This window comes from Aspergillus welwitschiae, assembly GCF_003344945.1.
Source record: "Aspergillus welwitschiae strain CBS 139.54b unplaced genomic scaffold BDQ94scaffold_9, whole genome shotgun sequence".
NCBI classification, from domain to species: Eukaryota; Fungi; Ascomycota; class Eurotiomycetes; order Eurotiales; family Aspergillaceae; genus Aspergillus; species Aspergillus welwitschiae.
In genome coordinates this window covers 683,137-702,157 of record NW_020798703.1, presented here as the reverse complement: position 1 = coordinate 702,157, position 19,021 = coordinate 683,137, and the positions used below count along the sequence as shown (strand labels likewise).

General features: G+C 51.3%; 9 protein-coding genes across 9 annotated transcripts; 4 read left to right on the top strand and 5 right to left on the bottom strand.

Moving 5' to 3' along the window:
• Positions 1–75: 75 nt before the first annotated feature.
• On the bottom strand, positions 76–1,836 carry BDQ94DRAFT_129445 (putative DnaJ domain protein). Its single transcript, XM_026763935.1, has 2 exons — positions 1,521–1,836; positions 76–1,448 (listed from the first exon to the last, which is right to left on the bottom strand). The coding sequence occupies exons 1-2, from the start codon at positions 1,697–1,699 to the stop codon at positions 365–367; spliced, it is 1,263 nt and encodes a 420-aa protein (XP_026628609.1). The 5' UTR covers positions 1,700–1,836; the 3' UTR covers positions 76–364.
• Positions 1,837–2,174: 338 nt separating this feature from the next.
• On the bottom strand, positions 2,175–4,885 carry BDQ94DRAFT_139821 (uncharacterized protein). The gene is made up of 2 exons (XM_026765508.1): positions 4,308–4,885; positions 2,175–4,221 (listed from the first exon to the last, which is right to left on the bottom strand). The coding sequence occupies exons 1-2, from the start codon at positions 4,702–4,704 to the stop codon at positions 2,411–2,413; spliced, it is 2,208 nt and encodes a 735-aa protein (XP_026628608.1). The 5' UTR covers positions 4,705–4,885; the 3' UTR covers positions 2,175–2,410.
• Positions 4,886–6,575: 1,690 nt separating this feature from the next.
• BDQ94DRAFT_139820 (uncharacterized protein) lies at positions 6,576–7,206 on the top strand. Its single transcript, XM_026765507.1, has one exon. The coding sequence runs from the start codon at positions 6,680–6,682 to the stop codon at positions 6,890–6,892; it is 213 nt and encodes a 70-aa protein (XP_026628607.1). The 5' UTR covers positions 6,576–6,679; the 3' UTR covers positions 6,893–7,206.
• Positions 7,207–8,149: 943 nt separating this feature from the next.
• On the bottom strand, positions 8,150–8,455 carry BDQ94DRAFT_139819 (uncharacterized protein; the record flags this gene model as incomplete). The annotated part of the gene is made up of 1 exon (XM_026765506.1): positions 8,150–8,455. A coding segment is annotated over one exon (306 nt), but the record flags the coding sequence as incomplete, so codon positions are not given.
• A 214-nt stretch (positions 8,456–8,669) lies between these two features.
• On the top strand, positions 8,670–11,629 carry BDQ94DRAFT_129401 (NAD-dependent malic enzyme). The gene is made up of 6 exons (XM_026763933.1): positions 8,670–9,174; positions 9,300–9,406; positions 9,470–9,582; positions 9,642–9,720; positions 9,789–10,137; positions 10,195–11,629. The coding sequence occupies exons 1-6, from the start codon at positions 8,897–8,899 to the stop codon at positions 11,264–11,266; spliced, it is 1,998 nt and encodes a 665-aa protein (XP_026628605.1). The 5' UTR covers positions 8,670–8,896; the 3' UTR covers positions 11,267–11,629.
• Positions 11,630–12,828: 1,199 nt separating this feature from the next.
• BDQ94DRAFT_168592 (FMN binding oxidoreductase) lies at positions 12,829–14,320 on the top strand (the record flags this gene model as incomplete). The annotated part of the gene is made up of 6 exons (XM_026771107.1): positions 12,829–12,894; positions 12,949–13,054; positions 13,111–13,530; positions 13,579–13,598; positions 13,643–13,879; positions 13,931–14,320. 6 exons carry the CDS (start codon positions 12,829–12,831, stop codon positions 14,318–14,320), a joined length of 1,239 nt encoding a protein of 412 aa, XP_026628604.1.
• Positions 14,321–14,771: 451 nt separating this feature from the next.
• BDQ94DRAFT_129381 (snoRNA-binding rRNA-processing protein IMP3) lies at positions 14,772–15,683 on the top strand. The gene is made up of 2 exons (XM_026763932.1): positions 14,772–15,285; positions 15,370–15,683. The coding sequence occupies exons 1-2, from the start codon at positions 14,893–14,895 to the stop codon at positions 15,541–15,543; spliced, it is 567 nt and encodes a 188-aa protein (XP_026628603.1). The 5' UTR covers positions 14,772–14,892; the 3' UTR covers positions 15,544–15,683.
• A 9-nt stretch (positions 15,684–15,692) lies between these two features.
• On the bottom strand, positions 15,693–17,514 carry BDQ94DRAFT_139812 (uncharacterized protein). The gene is made up of 2 exons (XM_026765505.1): positions 17,372–17,514; positions 15,693–17,300 (listed from the first exon to the last, which is right to left on the bottom strand). Exon 2 carries the CDS (start codon positions 16,963–16,965, stop codon positions 15,823–15,825), a length of 1,143 nt encoding a protein of 380 aa, XP_026628602.1. The 5' UTR covers positions 16,966–17,300; positions 17,372–17,514; the 3' UTR covers positions 15,693–15,822.
• A 1,069-nt stretch (positions 17,515–18,583) lies between these two features.
• Positions 18,584–18,931, bottom strand: BDQ94DRAFT_139810 (uncharacterized protein). The gene has a single exon (XM_026765504.1). It carries the CDS (start codon positions 18,850–18,852, stop codon positions 18,691–18,693), a length of 162 nt encoding a protein of 53 aa, XP_026628601.1. The 5' UTR covers positions 18,853–18,931; the 3' UTR covers positions 18,584–18,690.
• Between the last annotated feature and the right edge of the window lie 90 nt (positions 18,932–19,021).

Here is a 19,021-nt window from a genome sequence, read left to right as displayed (position 1 = left end):
CTAGGCAACCATCGTCAGTCGGTAACACAACAGCTGTTTGCCATCTCAGGTCTGACAGGGCATGAATCCCGAGTCCGGATTCGAACGGATCACTATGCAATGCAAGGAGGACAGATTCCACTCGCTATTCCAGACACAGCGAGTGCAGGTTCAAGATGATTAATAGACTCAATCGGGAAACTATTGGGTATCACACCAATTCTTCCCCATCAAGGGCGTCAAGGATTGCCATTTTCGATATACTCTCTATAGAGGCGTCTAAGATAGCTATCTAAACCACTGAATAAATGTACAATATCACGTCCCGTGAAGCGAAGGGAGAAAGAGAGTCAGAGAGTGAGATAAATAATTAAGGAATAACATATCATAACTCGTCCTTCACCGGCGGAGGAGGCATAGGCCGACCACTATCGCGACCCAAATCAACCCCGTTCTTCTTGCGCCATTTCTCCCACAGCGCAAAGAAGTCCTTCTCCATGCCGCTCTCCATCTCATCCGGCAGAATAACGGCATACTCCACATACAAGTTCCCAGGCTCCTCATCCTCATCCTCATTATCATGAAGATGCCCATCCGAGTAATGCGGCATACCCTCGCCCTTAATCGTCTCAACCGACAACGGCTGCACGACCTCCCCACGCTTCCTCCCCAACTGAACCACATGACCATCCAAATGCGTGATATTGCGCGTCCACTCGCCCATCCACGCCTCGCGCAGCGACAGCGCCTCCTTCCAAAACAGATCCTTGCCCTTCCGCCGGAAAAACGTCCCATCCGTACGATGTTCCTCGGCGTCGCCCAGCTCCGGCTCCTTCTCCTCAAGAATCAGCACCAAGTCGCCCGCGATCCAGTCCGGACTCTCGTCCGCCTCGTTCTCGTATACCAGCCGCATCCCCTTATCCATTCCCGGCTCGACAGTCGCGTGCGTCTCGACCTCGCGGCGAACAACCCGATGTCCATGACATACGGGACACGGCTTCTTGATCATCTTGCCCTGTCCGCCACACTTATCACAATGCATCTGCACCTGCTGGAACATGCCCGGCGCTAACTGATGCTTCTGGATGACTATTCCGCGTCCAGAACACTTATCGCAGGTGACTACCTCCCGGTCCGCGGACCCTGTGCCCTCACAGGCATCACAGATCTGCTGCTTCTCCACACCGAACGAGAATTCCCGTCCATTGTAGAAATCCCTTAGCGGTAACCCGACCCGGAGCTCCATGTCCGGTCCCCTGCGATGACCCGGCGCATGGCCGAAGTGGCCTCCGCCGCCGAAGAATCTCGAGAACAGGTCGAACGGATCGTGCGATTGTCGGCCGCCTTGACGGTGCTGCTCGAGTCCTTCGTGGCCGTATTGGTCGTAGATCTTGCGTGTCGAAGAGGTGGAGAGGACGTCGTAGGCTTCGGCGATTTCGACGAATTTCTTTTGGGCCGTTTCGTCGCCTCTATTTTAACAAATGTTCGAGCATTAGCACCAACAGAAGAAGAAAGGAAATTGGGAGAGGGAGTTAACGAACGGGTTCTTATCCGGATGGAACTTCTTGCTCAGATGTCTGTATGCGCGTTTAATGTCCTTCTCCGAGGCGGATTTATCCAGTCCCAGGATCTTGTAGTAGTCTTCTGCGGCTAGGACCAATTGGATGAGACAGATGGTGAGGACCACGAAGAGGGCCACGGTTCGCATGGTGGGGAACATGGTCGGTTTGGTTTGGTTTGATTTATTTATTGATTGTTGGTATGGGATGTTGTGAGCTGCGAAGCGTCGCAGCTCAAGTAGGCGTGGCGTTTAGTTGTAGCGCGGGATGTGGTGTCGGCGTGGTTATACTTTAGAGTGTTTGTTGTGATGGAAGTATAGAAGGATGTCGATCGGCCAAGAAGGATGTATGTTATGTATGTATGTGTATAGATGAGAAAAAGAGAGACGAGAAGGTAGAGGGGAGAGGGCCGGACGAAGGTGTAAGAATTGAGGAATGTTTGTCCCTGGCGGGAGCTGCTCAAGATCAGTCAAGACCTCAAGAAGCAGACGTTGTGTTTGGCCAGGCTGTCTGTTATCGCGGACTCGAAGATGGAGGTGGAGGATGTTCGGCCAACCACATAAACCGGTTAGGTGGCCGCAACGCCGGCCGGCTTTACTGTTCGTCCGCGACCGGGTCACGTGGAATTATCGCATAGCAGCATCAGATAAGAGTTCATGAATTGTGTACGGAATCGCTACCAACGCTCATTGCTAGCTAAAGTAAAAGAAATAGACTATGGCAAATTCCCCGCTTCCTGACTACGAACCCACCGGCGTCGATCATCCAAGCAACTACGGAATATGCACTTTTATAGCGCGGGGACCTTGACGGTTGAATGGACCAAACGGAGAAATCGTGACTCGTGATGAAAATAAGCGGACGTCCTAGGTTCAACGTCTGGGCACATCAAACACTTCGTTACGCCAGGTCCGTCCCAGGCCCTGGCTCTCATCGCCTTCTTCAATGACCTCAGGGGCCCGAGATGCCTCGTCATGCCAGACTTTGACCAGACTGCCCGGGGCGTACACACCCTTGAAGACACCGCTACCAGGTGGCTCAAGGCCAATACGAGTCTCGACGTCGGTGTCGGGGAGTGATTGCAGTCGTGCCAGCACTGCCCGCACGAAACTTGCCAGGTCCCGAGGGTTGGCAATGCGGGCCGCCCGCAAGCGCTCTCGGGCAAATACCAGCTCTCGATTGAGCGTAAACGCAGCCTGGACAATATTCTCCGCGATCTTCTTTTCCAAGACTCGGCGGACTAGGTGCTTGAGGAAAGGCTTCGTTAACCATATGAGCCACTTCCACTTGCTGCGGTGGACTTTGTAATCCAGCTTGTGGATCCGCACACGGACACCGCGCAGAGTGAATATGTGTTCCAGCCGCTCTCTTCCAACCTCTATGTCCAGAGAGATGTCAATGCCGCGCTTGTCCAGGTAGAAACTAGCAATCCCCTCATCTTTGAGGCCAAACAGAAGCGCTGAATGGGTCCGCATCCAATAACCAAATTCCTGAGCACTGATGTTTAGTCCACATACTGTTGCCGTGAATGTGGTTTTGAGATCAGTGGCGGTTTTCTTGGAATGCTTCTTCACGATGTCGATGTCATTGCGCGTTGTGACATGCATACGGTATGGCAAGAATGAGGAATAATTGACGGTGTGACCAGGTTCTAGGATGAGGCTCTCCAGTAACAGATCGACCTCTGGTGCAGATATCTCCAGTCGCGGGATTGGTATGTATTGAATAGTGCGGAGAACTAGAGGAAAGAAGACTTCGATTATGTCGGTGGGCAATTGACCCTCTCGGCTGTTGTAGCCGTCCCAAGCGTCTTTGTATAGCTTGTTCGTCGCGTCGAAGAGTTTAGACACGGCTTTGTCTTGCGGGACTGTCCGTAGAGCCCGTCTTGCTTGTGCCAGGAATGCATCCACATCCTGACGGATACTTGATCCTGTCTCAATTTGCTTCGACTTTTCTTTGAGCTCATCAATCTTCTCCTCGGCCGAATCGAAGAATTTTGGATCAGTCAACATTTCCTCGACCAGGGAACCTGTCTCAGAGACGAATTTCTCGAACTCTGGATCTTTGTTAGAGTGCTGCATTACAGTTTTGAAACGCTCCTCTAGGGTCTTCCATTCCTGAGCATCGCCAAACGACTGGACCAGCAACCAGAAGTGTTCCATTGCCTGCTTGAGATCCTTATTGACGTCGACTTCCTCTTCTGCCGTTGTGACGACATCCGAAGCTGCACTTGCATACGCTTTGGCATATCGCCCCAGCAGTTGGCCTAGCGTGGCAACAGAATCTGTATAGTCAGAACGATCCCGAAGGTTCATCACGGTCTTTTTCAACCGATAGAGCAAGGCATCTTTTTCCTGTCCTGCTAAATGCTCTTTGGCACTCTGGACTGCATCTTTGCCGGTGCGAGCAACACCATTGCCTGTGACTTTCGCCACAGTAGCTGCCTCTTCACGTAATTCCTCGTTCTCTGCAGAACGACCCTCATCGGCACCTGCTCCCTGAATAGCATCTACATCTTCCTGAGAAGGTTGAAGCTCCTTTCCAATCTGCTGCGACGTGTTGGACAACGAGAATGCCGTATCGGAAAAGATCTGGCGGCCGACAGTTGACAAATCATCAACGAAGAGCCGGAAGTCCGCGTTGGTCAGGAGTAGGCTTCCCACAGTGCGCAGGCTATCATACGCTGGATGACAATTGTTAGCTCACTACTTGATGCCCTGTGGAACCCACAGCCTGGTGCATGAACAGAAAAAGAACGGAAGTCGGTACCCGCTTTCGTATCCGCCCTTGCCTTGGTTTGATTGGCTCGCTGCTGTATCTTGTTGGGGTCGATGGAGGCCCTGGAGCGTGATAGATGCCACAAGAACTCCTGGAGCTTATCATCACCATTCTTCTCTTGCAAGAGCTCGATGAACACTTGGATCCAAAGGCGGCAGTCGCGGACAATCTGACGGCCGACGGTGCCAACATCGTGGGTGTGAGGGGAAAGGACATCGGAAGCCAACAAGGTGCGCAGATTGATGATGGCTTGCTCCGTAGACGGCATGTACCCATCCGAAAGAGCACGGATCATCTGGTATGTGTGTAATTTTTGATGCAGGCGACGCTGGAGGGTCGTGTCCTCCCGGTAGCGAGGGAGGAGGGGCTCGGTTTCTCCTTGCGGCATGGTGAAGGATGCCTGGCGTACTTGGATGGCTAAACAAAACAGAACACAGGTCTAGGTACCTGGTGATGATTGATGATGATGAAGATGGTAAATGCACACAGCGAACGGAGGGGAGATGAGGAGTATCTGCAAACCTGGCCTAGCAAACAATGGAGAAAGGAAGCAGGAAAAGAGGGGAAACCGGCAGCTGGTTAGCTGATTGCAAAGCTTCCCGGTTGTTGTTGCATGTCTCGATCACGGGCCCTGCGCCTAATCACCATTGCGTCACCGCTACTGGCCGGGTTCGGCCGCAGTCAGGTGACTCGCCTGCATTGTCCTATCATCGTGATATCCTTATTATCTCCCAATGTATTCTGTCCAGTCTAGATACAATAATCAAGCAATAGCTGGATTATCCCGAACGGAGCATCATAAAGGCCGTTGTGTCCTGTACATCTGCAAGAATCCGCAGGTTTGACTGAGATCTGATGACGGCTCATTGATAGATACCCCATCGCATCAGATCCTCGTCTCAGACTTGACAATTTGTTGTAACTCATGCAAGGCCTGTGTGATTTCAGAGCTGTAACATATGGTGTAATGCAATGAAACGCTGGCATCGCAGTCCTTTAATGATGTAAGTGATGTAAGGGTGAACGAGATCTCTGTTGCCTGAATAGCCGGTAGAAGGTCCGATAAATTTGGAGTATGACTGTTACATACACCTGCAAGGTTAGCAACGATGGCCGCGGAGTATGGAATGCTTTCCGGAGTCCTGTCCGAAGAGTCAAGCAGGGCCTCAGTGCCACCACGCCGATTTCATGTCAAACAGGTTGGGCGCTGTGAGATACAATGGAACCAAGTCTAAGAAAAGCATCGTTACACATGTTGACGAAGCCAACAGTAAATAGCCCTCAGATTCCAGAGTGTATGACCTGTATCACACACATCATGGGCCAAAGTAAACCAGCTTCTTTCTCCCTTCGGGCGTTCAATGCGGGAGGTGCTGAAAGCATCTGAGGTATAAACCGCGGCTAAACCGCTGAATCCAAGGAATGAAAGGATCAGCACCAGTCAAGCTTTGTGATCCATGCAGCTCGGATCCGGGGCTGGTCGAGGAACTGCTGAAGTGGGTAACCCGGTCAAGGCCTGCATGGTTGCGTGGATGGATGCGCGGGATGAGGTACAAACTTCAGCCACCGTGTCAAAAGTGAGGGATAAAATGGGCATAATAAACCGCTCGAATGGGCATCAGGGTCCAATGGCTTGAGAAATTGCTCAGGACAGCCCACGCTATCGTGGCTAGATGAGTTGGAGATCAACAATAGTAGCTCACACGCGACTACGATAGTAGTAGTAGTATATCGGCAAGAGCGCCAATGGGGGTGGAGTCTCTTAACCGACATCTATACTTTGGACTAAGGAGGATATACTTAGCACTAACAGTGCACAACAATCATTATTCCATAGTAGTTGATCACTAGCTCAAAACTAGACACGTTTAGCTCCCACGATAATTTCTCAGTTGACAATTAATAATGAGACGAGCCTCGACCTCGTAAGCTGGCCGTGTGCACGAGACGAAATTTTGCGTGCTTCCGACGGAAACAGCACGGTTCACGCCTACAACTACTAATTATACTACTCTCCACTGTAGGAGAGCAAGTCGAGCAGGAGATGACCAATCATAGGGGAAGGGTTACTGCTTCAGATATTGTTCACTGGATGCTACGGAAGATTTTCGCACTTTCGCAGGAGTTGACTCCATCGGATGCTCCATCGGTCGGGACCGATCGGCGAGGCGCAAGGCCGTTTGAAGTTTCAGACTTTTTATTATTGGGCAGCCAGGACCGCGGAATTTGGAGTCAAAAATTGGAGACCCGACGATAAAAGAATTTTATTCTATTTTTCCTTCTTTATTTTTTTGATTTTTATTTTATTTTATTTTTTTTGCCTGACCTTTATTCGCGCAATTCTGATCGGCGCAGTCAAGTAAATGCGCAATATGTTTCGAAGGGTGATCGGGGATGGGGGCGACGAGCTTCCTTTTTGCATTGCGTCTGCACCACGGAGTATTCCGGGTACGATTGTTCACCCTTGCGAGGAATACTCCGTGGTGGATGGATCAACATACACCGGGCAATACGAGTCAATGTCGGGTGACAAAGCCAACAAGTTGAGGGATTTTGTAAGCTTTGACAGAGCGTGAAGATAATCGTATATGTGTGTATATCTGGCAATCGGCCGACACGACACGAAACACAGGTGCGGGACTACAACAGACTCAGGATTTATTATGTATGTGTGCGTATGTATGTATGTGTGTGTGTGTGTGAGTGAGTGAGAGTGTGTTCTGGTGCTGGCTTTGCAGCCGCTGACAAGACCCGAACTCGGCCATTGTCCGGGCCGCGTTGCTGCGGGGAATGCTAGCGGCGCTAAACTAGACTAATGGCTGGCACAGCATGAATAACATCCGGTCCAGAATCCTTCCTGGTTCAGTTAGATCGTCTGGAGACTTGGGGCCTGGCAGTTAGCTTAGGCAACTAAGCTGGCTTAGTGGGCGTAGTTTAGCCTGTTTCTCTGCCACATGAGACCCGATCCACCTCAACCACCATGGCTGGACCCTTTGCTCTTGTTGGCTTAGTGTGTGCTGCGTGATTCCGATGTCTACGCTGAATCCTGACTAAATCGGGTCCACCATCCGACCAGCAGAAAGGATGGAATCGGGTTTGCCATCTCGGAAATCGGGGCCCGTAAGACAGTATAGGGTATAGACCTCCGTCGTAGGGCGACGACGACGGTGATAAGAAGTGTTATCCTGGACTTAAGGAGACTAGTCCACCATAAGCAGGATATAATTGTTGATAGATATCACATTCTTTGGAATTGATATACCCCCATGCTAGTTTCTACACTGGTAGATTTCATACTTTCGGGTACTCGGAGTATAATTGTACATAGTAAGCCAGTAGTTGCAGAGGGATTACCCGATGTGCATCTGGATGAGCCAGAGGACTGACAAGTACCCCGTACAATCCAGACTGATGATGCTGGTGACTCGATCAGCTCTCTCAACTCACTCAACTCACACCTCTAATTCGTACTTTCTCTCTCTCTCTTCTCCCCTGCTCCCCCAACAATACGCATTGATCATCAGGAATCCTGTTTGATTCTGGTATAACTCTCGTATAGTTCTGGTATAGGTCTGTAATTATTATTAAACAAAACAATTCACAGAGCAATAGGTATCCATATCTAGAACCATCCTTTTCCGAATCAAGGGGGAATTTCCGTAGTAGGTATGTCAGCTGCTATCAAATCCCAACGGGAAAGGAAAAAGAAAATGAAAATGAAAAAAAAAGAAGAAGGTCCCTCTTTTCTCCCCCCACTCGGACTTTGGAAAAAGAAAGAAGATGTGTAGTAAGTAAGTGAGTTGAGTGATTGTGTGTAAAAGAAAACCAATCAATTAGGAATAGAAACAAAAATACCAACGAGAGCAACAAGAGTACAACAACAATACCCGAAACACATGGAATAAACACAATAAACACCTCAAATCGAACAGGTCGTGTGTCGTGTGTTGTGTATTCGTTGTACTCGGTACTACAACGTAGCCGTCGTCCTGGAACGAGAAATACCTCATATTTCTCCTCACCTTCTCTTTCTCTTTCCCACCCCCCCAAACACCGAAAATCGACATCTGGAAGGTCCAAGCCCCTAATGGGATTTGTCGATTTAATGCGCCTTTATTAAAAATTTCTTTTTTTTTCCCATCAAATACCACGAATTGGAGCTGAATCAAAAGCACCAAAATCAATCTGTGCGTCTCGAATGTTTTTTAATTTTTCTCCGCATTTGTCGGATTCGGAGCGAGCTCCCGTTTAGTTTACTCCACACCCGTCCCAATCTGACCCAATCTGACCCGTTCAATTTCCACCTTTCCTTCCCCCCCAAGCTTCGCCTTTTTTTTCTCAGTTCCCACCGCAGAGAGTCTGTGACCAGCGACCCAGTCGAAACGGTTCGCTGCCATGCAACCATTGTACCCCGATACCCACCGTACCGGTCCCGGTCATCCTGAGTGGTCCCTTGCATCCCGATTCTTCCCGATTGCTGTCATCCCTAATCAATCCACGGCCCTGGTTCATAGTCTTGACGACAACCTCGTTAGAAGATCACAACCGCTGTTGAGACACTTACTTGGTTGAACTTCGGCATGCGGTGGGTTCTTACTCAGGGGGGTTCAATGCGACTAGCCCACGGAATACATAAAATCAGACTGCCACCAGTCGTCTCCTCGCCTCAATTGATCCTCTCCTCTACTGCCATCACCTCTGCTGCCTCCTTCAATCTCCCCTCTTCTCCTGATATCGTTGTTGGAGTTCGTTCCAAGAGTATCCTGGCCGTGACTCAGCCTTCCACCATGGCTCGATTTCCCGCTCAGCAAAGCCGTCCCGTCCACGCGACCTCCTTGGTGAACCATGCGGCACCGGTGTAAGTACCGTCTTTTGCCTCCCCCGTCTTTTGACGGAAACATCTCCCCTCGACTCCAAGTCACACATCATCAGCTTATGCCTTCTGCTGTCACGGTTACTGACAATGCCTTCCGCTACGTCTAGTGACGCCAACTATGACACTGCCAACCCTGCCTACATTCGCAAGTATCTCCGCACCTACGGCTTGACTCCCCCGCGTGCGGAGTCGTACGAGACCCAGAAGACTCGCTGTGCGTATATCCGTAGATGAGGAATGATGGTTGAAAGGGGGCTGGAAGCTAATGGAGTTGCAGGCCTCGCTCAATTGGCTCTCAAGCAGACCCCTATCGACAAGTTCCTCTACCTCAGCACTCTCCGTAAGAACAATGTTCACCTGTTCTACCGTCTGGTCACGGACCACCTGAGGGTAAGCATGCAGCTGCAGAACCACATTATCGTAAGCCAATGAGCTAACTCGGCACTAAGGAATTGACCCCCCTCATCTACACTCCCGTCGTTGGAGAAGCCTGCCAGAGATGGTCTGAGATCTACCAGCAGCCCGAAGGTGTGTGGCGAATCCCTGTCTAGCGTCCTTGTCACGGGCTGAATCGGCCGCTAACCATGCACGTCTAGGTATGTACCTGAGCTGGGAGGATCGCGGCAACCTGGCCGCTGTCATTGCCAACTGGCCCCAGCCCAACGTGGAGATCACATGTATCACCGATGGTTCCCGTATTCTCGGCCTGGGTGACCTTGGCATCAACGGTATGGGCATTCCCATTGGCAAGCTGGCTCTCTACACTGCCTGTGCGGGTATTCGCCCCGAGGCCACCCTGCCCTTGACTCTCGATCTGGGTACCAGCAACAAGGCTTTCCGGGAAGACCCGTTGTACATGGGTAGCCGCCGTGACAAGGTGACCCCCGAGGAGGAGCGTGAATTCTTGGATGAGCTGATGGCTGCTCTGACCGAGCGCTGGCCTGGGTAAGTAAATCCCCATGCATGATCGACCCGACTGCATTGTTGCTTACGCGTTTACAGTATTGTGATCCAATTCGAGGACTTCAAGAACCCCTTCCCTGCTTTGGAGCGTTACCGTGATAACTACACCTGCTTCAACGATGACATCCAGGGTACTGGTGCCGTCATTCTTGGTGGTGTGATCAACGCCGTGAAGCGCTCTGGCCTTCCTTGCAAGGACCACCGCGCCGTCTTCTTCGGTGCTGGCAGCGCCGGTGTTGGTGTTGCTAAGCAGATCGTTGACTTCTTCGTCCGCGAGGGCATGACCGAGGATGAGGCCCGCGCGTGCTTCTACCTGGTCGACACTAAGGGTCTTGTCACTGCTGATCGTGGTGACAAGCTCGCTGATCACAAGGTCTACTTTGCCCGTACGGACAACAACGGCCTGCAGCTGAAGACCCTGGAAGATGTTGTTGACCATGTGAAGCCCACCATCCTGATGGGTCTTTCCACCATCGGCGGTGTCTTCACCCCCGAGCTCCTGCGCAAGATGGCTGAGTGGAACACCGCCCCCATTGTCTTCCCTCTGTCCAACCCCTCTCACAAGTCCGAATGTGACTACGAGAGCGCCGTCACCAACACCGATGGCCGGGTGCTGTTTGCCTCCGGTTCTCCCTTCCCCCCCATGTCCTACACCAACTCTGCTGGCGAGACCCGCACCTACTACCCCGGCCAAGGCAACAACATGTATGTCTTCCCCGGTATTGGTCTGGGTACCATCCTCTCCAAGTCTGTCAAGGTCACCGACAGCATGATCTACGCCTCGGGTGAGGCCCTTTCCAAAGCTCTCCTTCCTGAGGAGATTGAGCGTGGTCTTCTCTACCCCGACCTGACCCGCATCCGTGAGGTCAGTGTTGTTGTGGCCCGCAATGTCATCCGGGCGGCACAAGAGGCCAAGGTCGACCGTGAGACCGCTCTGCGCACCATGAGCGACGAGAACTTGGATGCCTGGATCAAGGCCCGCATGTACAATCCCCACACTGAGGTCTTGGCCTTGGAGCGGGAGGTTGGCTCTATCCTGGCTAGCCTGGGACCCAGCGCCTTCTCCCTGGAGGCTCTGACTGAGGAGGCTGAGAAGAACTCTAAGCTGTGAGCTTGGTCTCCTTTGCTTAGCTTTTCGGCATCACATTCTTCTTAAAATACTGGCTTAGTTCTGTTTTCGAGCGCTTTTTTGTTTCCCGGATCCTGCTTGGAAGGATGCGCTTTTGTATACCCCCATTCTTTCACGGATTCTGACCCCTCTTAATGACGATTCTGTTGTCGGATACCACCGATGTCGGACTAGTTTTGGTTAGCATAGATGCTGGTCTTGTGATGGATAAAACGGATGATTCAATGATCAGATCTTTTTCTTCGGGCTATAGTTTTGCCTTCTTCGCTGTTTGGAATCCCGCTAGACGGAAACTCGTAGCTTCATCTTCCGACATCACCCTTGTGGTTATTACAGTGGATATTGGTCTACTCCATGATTCCGAATCAACCCGTTAGCATCCCTTTTGTGCGAGGATCTCGTTGCCGAATCGGGCATGGATACCCCTGCACCTGCAGTCAGCGTCATGTGATGAGGGGGTTCCTCACCTCCCATGCGGGGAAGGACAACTACATCTGCCAGTGAGTCACCACCTCACTGCTTCACATGTTAGTTGTCCTGTTGTTGCTAATCATCTCCTGTTTAATCTATCCTAAAGACGGAGTCTAGCCACGTCCAGACGAGCGATGGTCAGGCTGTCCGGCGACCAGACCATGATATCTGACCAGGATCCATCAACCTAGGCAACATCACTCACTCACTGGCATGTGAAGTGGGGATAAGATGACAGACTGACTCCAGGCGCAGGGTCTTCTCCATCGCGGACCGTACAGATAAGCTTCTGCAGGCTAAGCAATAGAGCTGCAGCTCTTGCAGACCCCTGTCAGATCGGCGATGGATTCCGCCGTCACCTCCCCGTCCGATCGGTTCCACTGGGCTGAAGTCCCTAATTGGGCGGGGGTGAAGCTGTAGCTCATTTCGACTCGAAGTGGCCCTGGCACAAGCTGTCAAATGGCGGTTCCACGGACGGATTACCCTGCATTGTCCGAGTGGTCGGGAGGCTGCATCCCGATGTCCGGCTATCTTGACCGTGGATATCCGGTCGTCCGAGGTTTCACGCGGGGGACCATTTTCCTCCGATTTTACCCCAACAGCGGATTTCGTCCCTCATTAAGCTTGACTGGGCTGATACTCTCTGACTAGCTCAGAATTGGGGTCAGAATGAGGGGATCGTGCTGTTCCATCCAGACTCATAGTCTCTTGTGTATTGAGCACGGACCGACTCGGCAATCATTGGAGTCGGCTTGTCTGTCCCGGTGGTAAGGAGGAACCATACAACTCCAACTCAATGATTTATTTTTACCTGCTATTTTCTGATACAGGTAGATGATTCCCTTTCACATGCTGGCTGTTGATATTAGCACTTAGCAGCCGATATCGATAAGCATCTGAGCAGATCTTGGCTCGATGCAAACTAACGGCTATCCCCACATTGCGCCATGTATACCTCCACGTGGATTCTGGCCTCGGCTGCTTTTTCGGGCCGCCGGTGACTTATCACGGGCAACCCCCAGTTTTTCAGGGTCGCATTCAGCTTTTCCTTTTCTGTCACCGGCACACACACTATGGCGTCCTTGCATGATCCCGTTAAGCTTCCCTGCGGGCTGGTCTTTCCGAACCGCCTAGCCAAGGTGGGTGGCTCGAAATTTCCGGAAGCTTAATCATGATTTGTCTGACTCGCCCAGGCTGCGATGGCCGAGGCACTGGCCGGGTCAGGCAATGAGCCGACTCCCACGTTGTTAAAGGCATACGACCAATGGGGACAGGGAGGTTGGGGGGCTCTCCTTACAGGTAGCTGACCCACTGTCAATACTGTCGTGCGCTTCTGACTGGGTTATGGCACTTAGGAAATGTTCAGGTGGACGTGGACCACCTTGGCAACCCTTGGGATCCTGCCCTGCACTCCGACTATACAGGCAAAGAAGGCAACGAGGCTCTAGTTGAACGCTGGAGCCAGTATGCCAAGACGTGTCAGCAGCATGGCACTCCGTGCATCGTACAGGCCTGCCATCCCGGCCGGCAAACCCCCCGGGCTGCAGGCCGCAGAGGATTCTTTGCCCCGTCAATTGCACCTAGTGCGATTCCTCTTGACATGGGTGGCGGCTTGGTGCAGCGTCTGCTCACCTGGCTCGTTTTCCCGCCACCCCGAGAAATGACTCAGGTTGATATCGACCGGGTCACTCGCCAATTTGTGGACACGGCCCGTCTGATGGCCGACAGTGGATTTTCCGGAATCGAGCTGCATGGCGCGCACGGTTACTTGATTGGTATGTTGATAATTTTCCTCTCGCTACTGGTCGCAAGCTAATGGACAGACCAATTCTTGAACACCAAGGTAGTTACAACAGTACCCGGAAGAGGCCAAGCTAACTGAACAAGTCCAACAAACGCACCGATGCATACGGCGGTACGGCAGAGAAGAGAGCCAAATTCGTGGTCGATATGATTCACGCGATTCGCGAGGTCGTTCCGCCGACTTTTGCTATTGGCATCAAGCTCAACTCTGCTGACCACAGCTCCTCGACGTTTGAAGACACGATGACACAGATCGGGCTTCTTATTGAAGCAGGCATTGACTTTTTGGAAGTCAGCGGTGGCAGCTACGAGAACCCAACGGTCAGCAGTATTCATACTGTTCGAGCTGATGTTCAGACTGACATGTCTTAGATGATGGGACCCGAAAAACGCCAGAGCACTGTTGCCCGCGAAGCATTCTTCATCGAATTTGCCACCGAAACTCGCAAGCGCTTCCCGGATCTCATTCTTATGCTGACGGGCGGTTTTCGGACCCGTGCAGGCGCCATGTCTGCTCTACAGCAGAATGCGTGCGACGTGGTGGGAATCGGACGTCCGGCTGCGATTGAGCCGAAATTGCCTTTGGTTCTGATGGATGAGAGCGTCCCGGATGAGGAGGCGCAGTTGGTGCTGAACCGGGTCCCGATGCCGTTCCTTGCACGATTCATTCCGCTGAGGGGTATTGGAGCTGGATTGGAGAGCTCATTTTATGCGAAGCAGATCAAGCGGATTGCGATGGGACTGAAGACATTTCTCCCGTAGCTGGCTGCAGCCAGCGCCACCAGACTTATACATGTATAACAATGGGTATAGAATATAGAATATAGATAGAGTATAGATTTTAGACATAGAAATATCAATCGAAGATGGAGTATAGATATAGCTATCTGGTTGAGCTAGATTTGTATCATCGATACCTTCAACCATGCTTCGCATCGTATCAAGATAACCAAACTAATCACATTGCCTTGCACATTAAGTACAACATAATATCAATTTAGAATATGCAGCACATAGCACACCTCACATCTAACTTATATTAACTCCAGCATTAATTTGCCACGAATTATCAAATGTAGCACAGTCCATAGTCCCCCATCACCACACCACCACATACACACCGCCGTTTACACCGCCCCACACCCAACCAACCACAACCCACCCTCACCCCCCAAACACCCATTTTACCCGACATATCCTCCCTCTCCAAATCCTATACCCAAAATTTTCTTATCAGCCAAACCCATCCCCCATCACCACGACTTCCTCCTCCCCCCTACTCTTCCCCAACCACTCTCACACCCTCCCCTCGGAAACCAAACAAATACATAAAAATGCCCCGCGCCCTCAAACACCACGAAAAGAAACTCCTCCGCAAAGTCGACTTCCACGTCTACAAATCCGACAACAACCACCGGGAATCTCAAATCCGCACGCGCTACCACCTGCAAGACCCCCTCGACTACCGCAAATACAACCAGCTATGCGGATCCCTGCGCCAGCTCGCGCACAAGCTGTCTGAGCTCGACCCCGAGAGTGATCCCGTGCGCAAGAAGCTGGAATCCGAGGTGCTGGATAAGTTGTTCCGCATGGGGATTCTGAAGCAGAGTCGCGAACAGGGGGCGGGACTTTCGAGAGTCGAGAGGGAGGTTACGGTTAGTGCGTTTTGTAGGAGGAGGTTGGCGGTTTGGATGACTAGGAGTGGGATGGTGGAGAATGTTAAGACTGTAAGTCCTTCTTTTTTTTTATCAACCTTCTTGGCGATGGGGTATTGGGTTGGGATTTATGCTAATGAGGCTGGGTGGTGTTAGGCCGTCACGTTCATCGAGCAGGGCCATGTTCGCGTCGGGACAGAGGTCGTTACGGATCCGGCGTACTTGGTTACGAGAAATCTGGAGGATTTCGTGACGTGGGTGGATAGCTCCAAGATTAAGAGGAGTATTATGCAGTATCGGGATAATTTGGATGATTTTGATATGTTGTGATACCACTTTATCTATTTCACATTTGTGGGTGTTGTTTTGGAGTTCATGGAAAAGTGTGTGCGTTATTCATGTTATTGCTATGTTAATTTTGTGTATTGAATAATGCATATGGTTTACGGTGTCATGTCTTGGGTATACTGCAATCTTGAGATTCGTATATCATTATTTTAAAAGAATGCATCTAGCTGGGTATCAAATGCAATCAATCAATCAATCATCCGCCGGAAATAAAGCACGCTTGAGACTGATAACAACTAGGGCTATACTCCATGGAATAGGTTAAGCCGTCTTCACTCGTCCTCCCATTCGATGAATAACCATCTTCCGCGTCAGCTTGAAGTTCTTTTGGAACGTCGTCGTCCCCGTCCGCTTGCTCTCGCATTCTTCTGGTAAATCCATGCGGAACCGCCGTACACTCCCCTCATAGTTCCCCTTTCCGTCCTTGCCTTCTTCGAAGAACGGCGTGCGGTGGTCTCCGAATTGACACCATCGCGGCGCTACACGGCGCCAGAATCCACGCACGCCACTGCTGGCGCGGTCGATTTTCTCATATTCGCGCCTCCGTGTGGATGGTGATGTCCAGTCGATTACTGTTACTGTGGGTTGCACGGGTGAAATGCACGCTGGTTCGTATGCACTAAAGGTGGCTGCGCGTACGGGACCCCGTGGGGATTGATTCTGGTTGCCTTGGTCTTGGTAGGTCGAGATGGATAGTGGTGTTCGTAAAGTGGGTGGGGAGCTGGCATTGGAAACAGAGCGGAGAGGGCGTGGAGGCGTACGTGATGTGCTGGAAGATGGGGGTCGAGATGCCGATGCCGATGCCGATGCTCTTTGGCTAGGTTTTGTTGTAGATAGCCCGTCGTCTTGAAATAGACGGCATGATTCACGGTGTAGAGCAATCAGGTCCTCGCGGCGAGCTGTTCGATCGGATATCGGTGTTATGGAAGCGGTGGTTGCGGAGCGGCGGTGTGAGTGTATGGAGCTGTGTTGACTATGAGGACTGGAGCGTCGCGACGAGTGAAGTTGATCTGGAGTTTTGGCGGTTGATGGTGATGGAGGTGAGGTTGTTCTTTTGCGTTTGGAGGTCCGTCGACTGTTGGGTTTGGAGGAAGACGATGGGGCAGTCGTGCTCTCCATACCGTGGGAGAGCTGCTCCTCGACTACGGGGATTGACACGATGGGCGGACTGCCTGCACCCACGGTGATATCGGTGACTTCGATGGTAGTGGCGTAGACTTCTTTGGTATCGTTCACACCGGGTGAGACGATGGAGAGAGAAGGGACTTTTGTCATCAAATAGGATGTAGGTGTATGCTCTGGCGCTGGGCTGAGCGGTGGGGAAGAGATCGTAGGGGAAAGAGGACGATGGTTGGAAGAGCCACCAGGAAGATCGGGGCGCTGGCATGTGAACGTGGCCGCCATAGTTATTGGGTGCCTGTGCCTGTGCCTGCACTCCAGGGCCGAGAACCGCAGCGGGATGGGATGTCTTTGACTGAAGAATGACGCGGTCCAGCCGGGTTCACATGCTCCCCCTGCCAAATGGCACCAGTCAGGAGAGCAGTGAGGAATGCGCGATCAACAGCGGGTGAACATGCTTGCTTTAAAAACAGGAATAGGAAGAAAAGCGATCGAAATAAGGATGAGGTAGAGAAATAGACAGAAAGAAAGAAAGAAAGGAGGAAGAGGGTGTGTTCTATGGAGTATGTCAGGAGGACAGAGAACCCGATAAGATTAGGGTTCTGAGAGGGGAAAGTTGGCTGCTGGCAAGGGACAAATGATGAGGGTCAGTCGATCTCCAGAACACGAGGATCATCATGGACGAACTGACTTACCGAGCACGTTTTAGGGATAGTCACGATGTACAGTGTAGGGGTTGCTCAGAATAATGAAAGACAGGGGGGGATGAATGAATGCACCTGGCAAGGAAGGGATGAATAGATGGTAATAATCTAGGCGTGGGTTCGAGACAGGTCTTATTATAAGTAGAACTATCTACTAAAAAGAACTAAGAATTCACCGACAAGGCATGCCAACTTCGACTTTAGTCTCTTTGCAAGCGCCTGCAGACCCTCCCCGGCGGCAGACCAAACCGGTTCAGCCTTTCAACACGGGCTACTTTTAGTTTAAGAGTGTGGAACTGCCAGATGATCGTATCCCTGTGTAGAATCGGGATTGACGCCAGTTCAGCAACCCGTCCGTAAATAGTCAAGCACGAAGCATAATGAGAAATCGAAATCCCTTTGAGGGCCCAAAGAAAGAAGGGCTCTCCCCGCATGAGTATTCGCCCGAAAGTTAATATTGAGGGTTCAGTGCGATAGGTCCAAAAGACCGATCTAATTTCTTTTGCCCTCTACTTTTGTTTGTGTTTTTCTTGTTCTCTCTTCTTTGCAGCGGGGCATGTCACCACCACCACCCCGTGTGCTGCTGGTGAGATTTTCTCCCCTTGCATTTCACCAATAGGACTAATGAATAAGACTAACACAGAGAAGATAGTTAGGTTGCATTGGATGTCCCTGCATGTAGATGGAGTGATTGTCTCCAATCAGCACCATCAGCAACCAGGGGGTTCAAGGTACCTTTGGAGCCCTCCCACCCGTGGAAATATTCTAGTGCCTCCGTTTAGCCCCTCCACCTAAATCCTTCCACGCGATGGTGTAATCCAGACACACGACTAGGGAACGTTAGTGACCTGGAATTGCACCATAAACTGCCCTGGTAGTCAAGTACTTCCCTTGCTTGTAAAGAGGGGGGGCCATTGGGGATCCAGACTGCATCCACCGGCGTCTGTGAAGCGAATCTATTGGGTGTTTACTAGTGGTAGTGTCTCCTGCCAGCCAATCTGTGGTTCCGCGCCCCGCCCGTCGCTCATTCCACGGCTTCTGCTTTTTTCACCGCCAGTTATTGGAAGGTGCAGGTACATTCAATAAACATCATGGAATAGTAAACTGTGTAGAAATTTTCTGTAAATGAAGAAGGTCCAGTATAGAGTGTGATTCGATATGCTGATTCTGATTCTGTCAAGGTGAGTGAGTGAGTAACTGTCAAATCCCCCCCAACACAACCCCAGTGGAATCAGGTAAGCGCTATCTCAAACAGCAGCATTCCCTGTTGTGAAACCCCACCATGACGCTGCCTGCAGATTACTTACTATCCAGACTGCATGCAAGTTCTGCCGCAATTTTGGGTACTCACACTCATCGCTCGTGATACTCCTCCCTCTTGTAGCCTGACTGAACCTTCCAAGCCCTCGTATGGCAAACTTAACTTCCTGCTTCCAAACCACATCGGCGCTATCTCATGTGCCAGCATTGCCAAGCCCAGTTTCACTTACCGCCACTATCTTCCAATGACTTCCACCACACCGCAATCCTGCGACCTTCATCTTTCGTGACTCAGGAAGTGTGCTGCTTCTGTCGCGCCAGGCTAGAGACGTACCATTCCCGCTGTGCCCTCTTCATACTTGAGTGCACTATCAGCC